The 13,532-nt window shown below is 38.1% G+C and overlaps 1 protein-coding gene across 1 annotated transcript in view; it reads right to left on the reverse strand.

Moving 5' to 3' along the window:
* The window catches only part of DCX (doublecortin), a 161,549-nt gene that overhangs the window by 39,423 nt on the left and 108,594 nt on the right, over nt 1-13,532 (reverse strand). Inside the window, exon 4 of the mRNA XM_006917277.1 lies at nt 2,022-2,124. Within this exon, the coding sequence (XP_006917339.1) occupies nt 2,022-2,124 (103 nt within the window). The remainder of the gene's footprint in view (nt 1-2,021; nt 2,125-13,532) is intronic.

Below are 13,532 nucleotides of genomic sequence, written 5' to 3' on the forward strand. Positions count from 1 at the left end.
ATTCTGGTGGAAAAAGATACAGACAGCTTAGGAGAGCCAGGGGAGAACTGAGGCTCAGCATATTATCAAACTCTGGAATCTGGAATAACCACCATAGGTCAAAGCACTTAATGGCTCAGGACCACAAGGTGGTCCTCATTTTTTATAAGAATGGTGGCTCTGGAGTGGGAGAAACTTTCGAAAGTCACCTGAGCTAAAATGGGTGTTTAAATCCCTGGATTATGGAAACAAGCGAAGGAGTTGAAGACCGGGTTGGATAGGTAATTAGTCAACTCAATCATTTGTGGACAAACCAGCCATGTCTCAGAATAACACCTATTGGTATGATTGATTAATTTTTTGGAAAAGAGATTGACAGCTCAGAGGTTGCAGCCACACAGATGAAACATTCATGAGTAATTTAAAAGAGTAGAAGAGAGCTATCATTTATTGTTCATTACATGCCATGAATTATAATAAGTATGTTTGGGATGTTATGTCATTTTATAAATAAGCACTACTACTGCCACCACCATCTTGCATTTATAGAGTTTTTTATTTTAAATTCATGTTATCATAATCTCTTATGCTGATTTAATGAATAAACAGGCCAGCAGTGACTCTAACACTCAGAACCTATAGAAAGCTCATGAGTGTGTAGGAGAGTCTGTCAAATATCCCTGCCACTTGTCCCAACCACAGTCAGAGATGTTTGGAGCACCATTTCTGTACAGGTCAGTCAGCATCCCTACTGTGGCAATTTTTAGCACTTATTGTGCTAATGTATTAGAAGGACTATTATACTCATTTTATTGATAAGAATACAAAGAGCTTAAGCCTCTTGCTTAGGGCCACAAAACAAGAATATAGCAGAACAAGGATTAGCAGCCAAGTCTCCTGAGTCCCAGGCTAGGGCTCTTTCCACCATATTTTATAATTTTTCCAAACTTGTGCTGCTCAAAGTAAAACCAAACAGCTTGGTAGAGATCAGTTTTTTATTGTTTTTTTTTTTTTTTTGGAGGGGGGACACCTCCTTGTCACCTTTTACTTAAAGGTACATTGAAATATCATTTACCCAAAAAGATTACAAGATCTTTTCTGGCAAACTGAGATTTTTAGGATAATGAGTTAAGCAAAAAGTTCATTTTTATTTCTTCTACTTTTACTTCTGTTTTGGTTGGTGAACTTCAGTTATCACTGTCCAGAGTTGGATATATAGAAGCTATAGAAAGTTGGACATGGGCCGAGATTTGTTTAGCTATTTTATGGTCATTTGTCTCTTCTCAATGGGAACACAGCAGAAATGCTATGCCTTTTACAGTCCTTATCCCTTGAGTTGTTTGTAAAGTCTATATTAGTACAACTTGCTTTGTTTTTCTCACACTTTACTCCTTATATGTGAAAAATGCATTTTTAATGTGTATTTCCATCAGGATTACATCCTAATCCTATTGCTGTATGAGCTAATTCACCATTAAGTTCTACCTGGAGCTTGGACTCAGCAAAAGGAGATGGGCAGGTGTTTCACCTCCTTCCTGAGATTAACAGCCTTCTGGACTCTTGAGTCAAAAAGTAGGAGGAATGGGGCAACAAACCAGAAGATGGGAAAAAGGAAAAGGTTTGAGAGTAAAGACACCATGGAGAATTTTTCTAAAGTAGAATCATCAACATGGGCCAAATAGCTAGAGGATGTTGACTAGAAAAAAACTTATACATACAATATCCAAGTTATGACTCTAAATGCTCCTTCCCATGGTCTGATTGTGTCTGCCAGTCCATGTGACACAATATATGGTTCAAGAAAAATGGCCACTATTGAGATAGATGGTGATTTTTAGTGAGTTTGGAGTGGAAATCTGAGATATCTAATCAACTTTTCACTTAGTGACTTATTTATCAAATATACAAGAGAAAGATTAACAATATTTTCCCTTGAGGGACCATAAATGTATATGCTCCAGGCCATATATAAACCCATGGATATCCTAAGGGATAGAAGGAAGGAGAACAATGGAACAATAAAATCCAGTGGTTGTGCTTACCATTTTCATCCAAAGAAAAGTCATCTTGAGCATAGCGAAATTTTTCAGGACCACAGGCAATAAATACATCATCGTCACCAAAGAAATCATGGAGACAAGTTACCTATGGAGAAAGCAGAATCATTGGCTTGGTATTTGATGGTATTATGACAATGAACTTCATACCATGATGGCAAGGGAAAATTTTTTCAAATCTGGGCCATTATCTCTAGTCCCCAAGAATTTCCTTTTTCTCAAAATACCAGGTTTACTTGTCTATACCACAGCCCCTACTGAATAAATATATACTGAATGCCATTGTTTTTCCTTGTTTCATGTGTGATAGTCTTGTATCAAGAGTAACTTTGAGACCATGTCCAATGGAATGCCCCCTTCTGAATAAACGTCAACAAGCAGATGGCTGTATAAATGACACCTTTTGTCAGAGACTCAAAGGCAGCATATTCTTCACCCAACTCTGGGGCCAGGGGCCTAGACCAAGGCAGATGAGAAAGATCTTCTGCAGCATGTGGTGGATAAACTTCTGTGACTGACTGAGAGGTGGAAGTATCTCTCTCCATCCTCATTAGTTGTAAAAAGACATCAGTTCTTAATTGCTTTGGATCCACAAACATTGGACTTTTGCTTAAAATGGACCAAGAATCTGGTAGTAGCCCAGAATACCATTCCTTCCTGAAAAAAAAAAGGAAGGGAAAGAAGAGGAAAACTCTTCTGACTACTTAAAACCTAATCAAGAGCAATGTAATCCCACAGACTTGAGGTTCTGCTGGTAAAGCCATGTTCCCAGGATCCTACCTGTTCTCTAGTGCTCTCTGTATTGCTGCTTGTCCACAACAGAAAGACAGTCTCCTCAACACCTTTTCTGCCCAAAGAAACAAGTGTTCCTGGGAAAATATGCTGCTCCCTGTAATCTCCCTAATTGTCAGTTTTCCTAATTACATCTGATAATTAATCCAGCACACCCAGGAAACTTCAGAAGAAACTGTAGAGTCAAAATGTTCTTATCTCAATCCTTATCTTGAAAGCATTCAAACCTTCTAATTGTTCTAAGCTACACAGCAATGGCACAGTGCTCACAAACTAACAATAGCATGCTGAGTGCAGAGAGCAATATTTGAAAAATGTTTATATTAATAACATCGTCTCCCACTTTAGGTCTATTCAATCCTTGTTCCTCAGCCAAGATGATTACAAGCCTTATACAAAGCAAGAGATGCATAAAGATTATCCCCATTGTCTCAGCCTCCCAACCATCCAAGAGATGCCAAGAGAAGAGAAGAAGACTTGGAGAACTGCCAGCATTGCTTTATTAATTAAGGCTCTTCCCAGCCCGGGGTTCTGAATTCATCAAATCGGCCAACATCCTTCTTCAGCCCACTTGTCTCTCACACATTCATTCATTCCACAATATGTAATGACAATTAGAGCTACCACTAATTGAATGCTTACTCTGTGACAGGCACTCTATTAAGTACTTCCAAATCTGTCATCTCATTTTACTCTCACAACAAATCCTAGAAATCGGTATTATTGTCTTCATTATTTTACAGATGAGAAAAATGAGACCTAGGGACAATAAATAAATTACTCAGGTGGAAAGTGATGAAGCCAAACAAATGTAGCTCTGTCTGACTTTAAAGCCTGTGCTTTTGGCCGCTTAGTAATACAAACCACTTACATATGGTTCAGGCACTGGGGAAACAAAGATGAATAAGACTCAGGCCATGTTCATGGTGCTCACAATCTGATGAAGTGAAATATATTGAAATAGAGCATTCCAATGTATTGTCATGAGTGCTAAGATGGGAGAATATTTAGGTGCCATGGGAGCTATTTAGTACCACATCCAAGTGAACAAGTCACCGGCTGGTACTGTTAGTTCAATAAACAACGTGCATATTTTCCTGGTAACATATCCAATGACATAAGATACATAGCTTTGAACCCTGACATCTTGGACCTTGGCTCAATAAAACCTGAAGCCCCTAATTTTGATATATTGTGTATCTCTGAATTGTTTACTCCCTGCCACCTCCTTGACACAGAAATTCTCTGCTATGCCCTTATGTTTGATGTTGCCCCTGACCCTCAATGGCTGCTTTTAGTTTTGATCATGAGCGAGGGAAGCCTCACCCTTGGGCATTCTTCCATTAGTGGTCTCTAGGATTTAGCACTTTGTTTCAAGACCTGCTGGTATTTTCATGAGTATTCACCTAGTCTTTCCCATTAGGTCATAGGTTTCTTGAATGTAAAGACCAAGTTTATCCTTCCCTCTGTATCTACTCATGGTTCCTGGTAGAGTATTTATCATATAGTGATAATTTAGCCAGGACTGTTTTGCCTCAACCAAATAAAAAAAATAATAAGAGGAGACTTTGTAAAGTTATACAAATGCAGAAAAGTAGAAACAAGCAAGAAGAAATCAGTTGTGGTAGACAACAGACACTAGCATCCAAAGGTTTTGAAAGGTTAACAAATACACAAATTTAGGAACAAGAAACTGTGAAGTTGGAAGTTATTTTTTGCATAACTATGCTAATTCGTTTGAAAACTTAGATGAAATGAATAATTTTTAAAGTAAAACCTAAATAATGAAATTAGCTCAAAAAGAAATAGAAAACCTGAATCAACTACTAGCCCTAAAAAGACTTTAGTAAATACTTCAAACAGCAACCTTTCCTCAAAGGGTACCAGAGCATTCATTTTGGAGGCATTTGTGGAAATTGGCTTCTCAAAAAGAAAACCTAAAAGCTCATAAACAGCCATGATGGTGACACACCATGATATCCTATTGTAGGACAACAAAGCCTTCACATATTACCCCCACCAAGCCTCTCTGCTCTCACCAAGGCTTTGGGAAAAGCCTTTGAATAACCCCTCCTTTAGAGAGCTTCTAAGAAAGGCAAAGCCCCCTTATGTTTCTGACAACCTCACAATGCTGAGACTGGCTTCAAGCGCATTTCATTTTTCAGTTCAGCTGTTCAGCATCAGGTTTCTTGTGTGATCCCAGCACACATTTTACTGGCTCTCAAATATAGACAAACTCACATTGTGCATGTGGATATCCAGCTTTCCCAAATGACTTGGATATTGAGATACAACAGCCCTCTTTCACTTTGTTTCAGAGCTGGGAAAATAGAAAGATTTCCATCTTAAAGATGAGGAGCTCACAACATGGAGAGTCATAGTGGCCCAAGGATACACAGGTAGCCCATGGCAGAGTTGAAACTAGCATTCAGCCGTCCTGATTCAATTCAGGACAAAACAATTAAATTTTCTGATAGAACATGTCTTTCTAAAGCCTTGACTTCAAAGGCATATATAGAGCCTAGACAGGAGAGTCCTTATTTGTCCTAATCAATGCCCGATATGCCTTACAATATTTTACTGGATTAAAAAAAAGAAAGCATATTTGTGGATCATATTTTTAATTTATGGACAAGACAACTCCTATTCATCACTCTACCTGGCAACTGAGTATGTGTTGAAGGAGGGGGAGAAGGAAGAGAAAAAGAAAAAGGAAGAAGGAAAGAGGAAGCAGGACAAGAATGGAGTGTAAGACAATTTCTAAATGAAACTCACACTTACTACTGGTTTTCATAATTTCATGGAGGTAACATAACACAAAATCTACCTTAGTTTACATTGCAAATGTATAATTTTGAAAATTAGTTTTTTGAGATGAAATTTCTATCAAGAGGTGGCAACAGAAGTGGTAAAAATAATAATCATTATGATACCACGTACAGCATCCTCAGAGAGCAAGGGTCTTGTTGACATCATCTTTTGTATGTCACGCTTGAGTATTTAAGCGAGAGAAGAGAACACAAAAGCATAACACCTGTCTTTGTAATCAATCAACTGCCATCACAAAAACAATAAAATCAACTCACATTAACATTGAAAACTTAACTCAAAGTTCTTCCTTTTTTAAAAACATCAGCAGCTATCAAAGGAAGGGAAGCTAACTCGGTTGTATATTACTGTGAACAATAGATTATACGGACTGTCCAGTGGCTTAAATGTCGAAGTACAAATGGGGAATTAAAGACAACAGATCACTGTGTGAGAGCAGTTTAACTCTATTAGCTGCAAATGGCAAATTCACTCTGTGACTTGATTTAAGCTTGATTAGATTCTCTATCCACATATTATAGATGACGGCAGTTAGTTATCATATGTACCTACTGCTGCTAGATTCTATATTTCACTATCTAATCATTCAGAAAGAAATGTTATCCCAGGAAGTGCATGTTGCTTATATATCTGTGAGACTCACTTTCAACATGCAAAACATTTTCATCTAAAGTTCTATCCCACTAAAATTCATTCATTAAGCACTTACTATGGCAAAGGAACTATGTGAGAGATACAGAAACGTACAATAAAAGGCCCCTGTCCTCAGAGTTGACAGCATAATAACCAAGTCGGAACTACACAAATAATTGGAACACAAGGCAGACCGTTGTTAGCACTATTATAAAGGGACAAAGAGCAAGGGGAGAACAGAAGACAAAGAGAAGAAATTCTAATCATGAGAACTAGGAAAGGCTGCACAGAGATGACACAAAATCTGAGTCTTGAGGATGTGTGGGTTATAGGTTGATGGAGATAGGGATAAAGAGTATTCCAGGTAACTGCATAAATAAAGGCAGAGAAGCAGGAACATAACTTTTCCTTAATAGCCTTGGAAAAATGAACTGCATCTTGTCGACTATAGTCACAGAGGTTCTAATTCTCCAAAGCACAATTGCCCAAACTCATCTGCCAGCTTTCTGAATAGACAAAACATACAATTGCCTATTGGTGGAACTCAGGTGAAGAGAAGGACAGAGAGTGTCTATGGGGAAAGGAGTTGCCCCAGTGGTGAAGAAGAGGGAATCTTGTGGCAAGGAAGACAAACCACACTGATTTCCCAGTCTTGCCAACAATGCCCTGCCCATAGAGAGTGGCTTGCTAGCTTCACAAAATGAGTTAATGAAAGATTCAGTAAACATGACAGATGAGGCTTTTTTCTAAAAGTTACTGCTGCTCTCATTTTGGAATATTTCTTGCCTGACAACCCTAAATAGGCTCCAGTCAGAGATAGGCACAGGTTTGGCTTGCAAAACTAGGACAATGTTTCCGAGACAATCCTGGCATTCTTGCCAAACTTATTTTCCTGGAGTTATTGTCTTAGTTATCGATTTTTCATGTCAACTTTTTGTCTGGGCAAAAAGCTCCTTGGTTCTGCAGTGCCTCTATTGGCACAGATCTCTTTATTCAATGTCTCGAACTTCACTAAAATTTCTGGTGAAATAATAACAATACCACTTGCATTCGTAAAATAATTTTACTGCTTTCAAAACACTTCCACGTTTATGATATCTTAGGTTCTCTTCCACATCTCCAATTCTCCTCTAAACTCATCCAATCAGGCTTCCATTCCCATCACTCCACCAAGGTTGCTCTCATCAAGGTCAACAATGACTTCCATGTTGTCAGATTCCATGGTCACTTCACTGGCTTCATCTTACTAAACCCCTCAGCAACATCAGATGTAAGTTGAGCAAGTCCTTCTCCTTAAATACTTGCCTCTCTCAGCTTCTGGGACACTGAAAATTTCTGGATTTCTTCCTAACTCAATCTCCTTTGCTCGATTCTCTTCCTCTTCCAGACCGCTCAAAATTTGAAAACCCCATTGCTCAGTTATCTGATATCTTTCTTTTTTTATTTACATTTACTTACTAGGAGGTCATACCCAGTCCCAAAGCCTTTCATATTCTCTGTATATTGATGACTCACATATTGATATCTCCAAACTTTTCTTATGCCTGAACTCTAGACTCTTATATTCAACTGTCTTCTTTATAACTCCACTTGGTTATTGGATAGGCATCTCAAATGTAAAATACCCAAGACTAAACTCTGATTTCTCCCTCTCTAAATTCTACTTCCCTCCAGCTTTTCTCATCACAATAAATAGTACCAGAATTCTGCCAGCTGCCCAAACCAGAAAACATTTTTTACTAGAAATCACATTTTTTCCTCTCCATTGTCACTGTCCTAGTCCAAGACATGATACAGTAGCTTTATAACTGGTCTCTATATGTCCACTCAGGACAGTGTGCCTCTAACCCCCTACACAAACACTCATACTATTCTCTATACTGCAGTCAGAGTAGTACTTTACAATTTTACTCAGGCATAGAACTCTTCTGCTTAAAATTGTCTAAAGGCTGACCATTAATAGAATAAAATCCAAATGTTTTATCCTGGCTCTACATTAACTTATCTCTTCTGCCACATATGCTAGCTCCAATCACACTAGCCTTCTTTCTCCAACTCAAACACATCAAGACCTTTTTCTGCTTCAGGGCCTTTACTCTTGCAGCTCCCTCTACCTAGAATGTACTTGGCCCAGACATTTCACAGGGCTAAGTGCCTCTTCATAATCAATCTAAAGTATCACATATTTAATTCTAAGCAATCCTCAACTTATATGTCATTATTGTTTAGAATTTTAGTTATTTTATTTAACCCCACAAATTAGTCATTATTATTTAATATTTAATTAAGTAAATATTGTTTAGATTTATCTACATATTTACCAGTTTATTTGCTCATCATTTCTTGTCACATGACAGGCCTTTCTTCTGAGGTCATTTTAAAATTAGGCACATGTTAGACCTTCTCACTCTATCTTCCATGTCTCAAAATCACCTTCATATTTTCCATCTTATCTCTTGGTGCAACATTCAAGAAAATAGCTTCAAATTTTTCAGTTCACACCTTCTTTCTTCAGATGTGTTTAATTTACTGTTTAATTCTCCCATTGCACTTCAAATTTTAATGATTTTAATTTAGAATTTTTTAGAAATTCTATTTCATTTTCCCCCAAAATTGCCTGGTCATAACTAATAGTCTCTATTCCTTGTCTCATTTTGATCATATGTTTTGTTTCTTTAAATAATTCATATAAAATTATTTCGTGTCCTGTATCTGATAATTCTAATAGCTGAAATCCTTTGGAATCCAAATCTGTTGGTACTGCTAAATCTCCCTCATTGTGGCTTGTTTCTGTGTGTGTATGATTTTTTTTTATTGTGAGTTCATATTTTGTTGAACTAAATCATTGGGAATCTTGTGAGGTCTAAGTTGCATGATGAACAAAATACAAGATCAAATTAAGCACAAGAGGAAATGATGCAGTCAAGAAAGGTGGTAAGCACAATATGTATGAGACAGCTGCCAGTGCAAGGTGGTACACTGTTTAACAAAAAACTTGTGTGTGTATATATGTATGTATGTATATAGTTGTATATATACAACTATAAATATATATATATACACAATGGTCAAGATGGAAGAGCAGGTAAATGATGTGCTTGCATCCTCTCATGACTACATCAATATTATAACTAAACTACAGAACAGCCATCATTGGGAGTCACCTGAAGTCTAGCTAAACATAAGTCCTAAAACTGGGGACACAGAAAGAAGCTACCTAGAGACTGTTAGGAAGGGCAGAGATGCGAAACAGGTAGGTCTCATACCCACGTGGGGTGATTGAGAATTGGAAGAACTATCTCGGCTGTCAGAAAACCCCCAGAAGAGCGAGGAGTCCTGGCCCCACACTGCATTCCCCAGCCCATGGTTTCAGTGCCAGAAAGAGAAGTCCCCACAACTTCTGGCTGTGAAAACTAGTGAAGGTTGTGGCTGAATGAGATGGAGGTCTGTGGGAGTCACAGACTTTCTTCTTAGGGGGCCAACATGCAGACATACTTGTTGACGGACTCACTTGCTCTGAGCTCCAGCTCTGGGTCAGCAGCTCAAAAGGCGCCAAAGACATACGGGGAGGAACAGAGTTGGCTGGCATCAGGGCGAGGGCTGGAGGGGCAGCTTTCTCCCAGAGAGAAGTGCTAGCAGAATCCCTTGTTCCCTTCTTGAGCCCTCACCCACCTGGCTTGCAGACCCCGGTGGCCGCATATCTGAGTCTCCATCAACATAGCAAACACTGGTCACCCCACTCTGGTGATTCTCTGAAACCCCACCTGTCCCAACGTGTGGGCCCACCCAAAACACTTCCAGTTGCTTTTCCATACAAACAGCCCATCTTGGCTCATGCTGCAGAGATTCCTAAAATCTCTCAAAGGTTCACAAAACCTAAACAAGCAGCATCTGGCCTCATGTGCCCTTATACCTCTTGCTGAGCAGCCCCAAGCCCAGCACTAGCAGCAGCTGGCCTCAGTTTGCGGCTTGGACTTTCGAGGCACATCCAAGCCCAGCATGGGTGGTGGACATCTGTGGATTGCTTGGTGGCTCCTGCCAGGTGGCCTGGGCAGGGCACAGGCTACAACTGAACTTGACCTGCAGCAGAGTCCCTCCAGGTGGCCCTGGCCTACATGCTTGGTGTCCAGCTTCAATCTATGTTGGAACACCATCCAGGGTCACATCAGAGAATGACACGCCCAAAAGGCTGACAGGGCAGGCACAGAGCCCTGCTAAAGTGAATTTATAGAATCAGACCCTGCACAACAGCTCCTCCACTGTTCACAGACAGTCATCACAACCAATCAGCCTGAGAGTCAGTCACTCCCACTGATGTGCAAACAGCAACCAAGGCTCAACTATAACAGGAGAGCACACACAACCTATACAAGGAACATACCTGGTGCACCTGGCTCAGGTGACCAGGGGAGACTGTGCCACTGGGACCCACAGCACATCTACTATTTAAAACCACTCTACTAAGACCGGGAGATATAGCAGCCCTACTAATACACAAAAACAAACAGAAGTAGTCAGCCAAAATGGGAAGACAAAGAAACGTGTCCCAAATGAAGGAACAAAACAAAGCTTCAGAAAAAGATCTAAACAAAATAAAGACAAGCAATCTACCAGATGCAGAGTTCAAAACACTGGTTATAAGAATCCTCAATGAACTTTGGGGAAGAGTAGATGAACCCAGTGAAAACTTTAACAAAGAGATAGAAAACATAAAAGTAGTGATAGAAAACCAAAAAGAAAAATGAAGCAGTCGGAAATAAAGAATATAATAACTGAAATAAAGAATACTTTAGAGGAATTATCAGTAGATTAGATGAAGCAGTGGATCGAATCAGCAATTCGGGTAGCAGAAAACACCCACCAAGTCAGGACAGCAACAAGAAAAAAGAATCCAAAAAATGAGGATACTATAAGGGGCTTCTGGGACAGCATCAAGTATATTAACATTTGCATCATAAGGATACCAGCAGCAGAAGAGAGAAAGCAAGGAATTGAAAACCTATTTGAAAAATTAATGATGGAAAACTTCCCTAACCTGGTGAAGAAAATAGACATCCAAAGTCAGGAAGTGCAGAGAGTCCCAAACAAGGTAAATCTAAAGAGGCCCACGCCAAGAAACATTATAATTAAAATGCCAAAAGTTAAAGACAAAGAGAGAATCTTAAAAGCAGCAAGAAAAAAGCAGTTCGTTACCTATGGGAGCACTCCCATAAGACTGTCAGATGGTTTCTCAACAGAACCTTTGCATGCCAAAGAGATTTGCAGGAAATATTCAAAGTAATAAAAAGCCGGGACCTACAGCCAAGATTACTCTATGGTCTTTATGGTGTGATATTGTGATAATAAGAAATACAGTCATGCACTGCATAATGAGGTTTTGGTCAATGACAGACCACATATATGATGGTGGTCCCATAACCTTATAATAAGGCTGTAAAATTCCTATTGCCTAGTGATGTTGTAGCCATGGTAAAATCATAGCACAATAGGTTACTCACATGTTTGTGGTGATGCTGGTAAAAACAAGCTTACTGCACTGAGTCATATAAAAGTATAGCAAAACTATCATTTAGAATCAAAGGACAGATAAAGATCTACCCAGACAAGAAAAACTAAAGGAGTTCATCACCACCAAGTTAGTATTACAGGAAATGTTAGAGGGACTTCTTAAAAAAGAAGAAGAAAAAAAATAAAAAGATCAAAAATATGAATAATAAAATGGCAACAATTACATATTTATCAATAATTACTTTAAATATGAATAGATTAAATGTTCCAATCAAAATAGAGAGTGGCTGAGTGGTTAAGAAAACAAGACTCCTACATATGCTGCCTACAAGAGACTCCCTTCAGATTGAAAGACACATACAGATTGAAAGTAAAGGATGAATAAAGATGTTTCATGAAAATGAAAACAAACAAACAAAGAAACAAACAAAAGCTGAGGTAGCAATACTCATACCAGACAAAATATCCTTTAAAGCAAAGGCTATAACAAGAAACAAAAAAGAACTCAGTTATATGATTTCTGGATATTTATCTGAAGAAACCCAAAACACTACTTTGAAGAGACATGTGCATCCACATGTTCATTGCTTCATTACTTACATTAGCCATAATATGGAAGCATCTTGGATGTCCATCAATGGATAAATGGATAAAGAAGAGGTGATATATATATATTATTCAGCTTTAAAAACTAATGAAATTTTGCCATTTACAACAACATGGATTGACCTAGAGGGTATTTTGTTGAGTGGAGTGGAGTAAGTCAGAAAGAAAAAGACAAATGTCATACGTGGAATCTAGAGAACAGGATAAACAAACAAACAATAGAAACAAGCTCATAGATATGGAAAGCATTTTGATGGTTGTCAGATTGGGAGTGGGGGATGGGTAAATGGGGGAGTGGATTGAAAGGTACAAATTGACAGTTACAAAATAGTCATGGGGATGGAGAGTATAGCACGGGGAGTATATTCAGTAGTATTGTAATACCTATGTATGTCATCAGATGGGTACTAGATTTATTGGGGTGATCACTTCATAAGTTATATAAATGTCTAATCACTGTGTTTTACACTTTAAAAAATATAATACTCTCTGTCAACTATAATAGAAAAAATGAAAATATAACAAATAAAAATATAAAATACAGTAAATACATAAACCAGTAATATAGTCATTTATTATCATTATTAAATATTATGTACTGTACATAATTGCATGTGCTATACTTTTATATGACTAGCAGCACAGTAAGCTTGTTTCTACCAGCATCACCACAAACATATGAGTAAAGCATTGTGCTACAATTTTACAATGACTACAATATCACTAGGCAATAGGAATTTTATAGTTTCATTATAAGCTTATGAGACCACCATCATATGTCTGTCATTGACCAAAATGTCATTATGCAGCCCATGACTGTATTTCTTCTGATCATAATATCACACCATAAGACCCAACAATTCTACTCCCAGGTATATACATAAAAGAATTAAACAGTGATTCAAATAGATATTTATATGTAATGTTTGTTACAACATTATTCACAAAACTTACAAGAGACAAAGGAGTGGAATCAAATATTCAACCTATTAAATAAAAGGAATTACCAGCTAAGAAAAATATATCCAGCAAAGTTATCCTTTAGACATGAAGGAGAAATAAGACATTTCCAGCCATAAAAATTGAGAGAATTCTCCACAGCAAGGCTCGCATTACAGGAAATATTAA

Source organism: Pteropus alecto, unplaced genomic scaffold (genome assembly GCF_000325575.1).
Source record: "Pteropus alecto unplaced genomic scaffold, ASM32557v1 scaffold107, whole genome shotgun sequence".
NCBI lineage: Eukaryota > Metazoa > Chordata > Mammalia > Chiroptera > Pteropodidae > Pteropus > Pteropus alecto.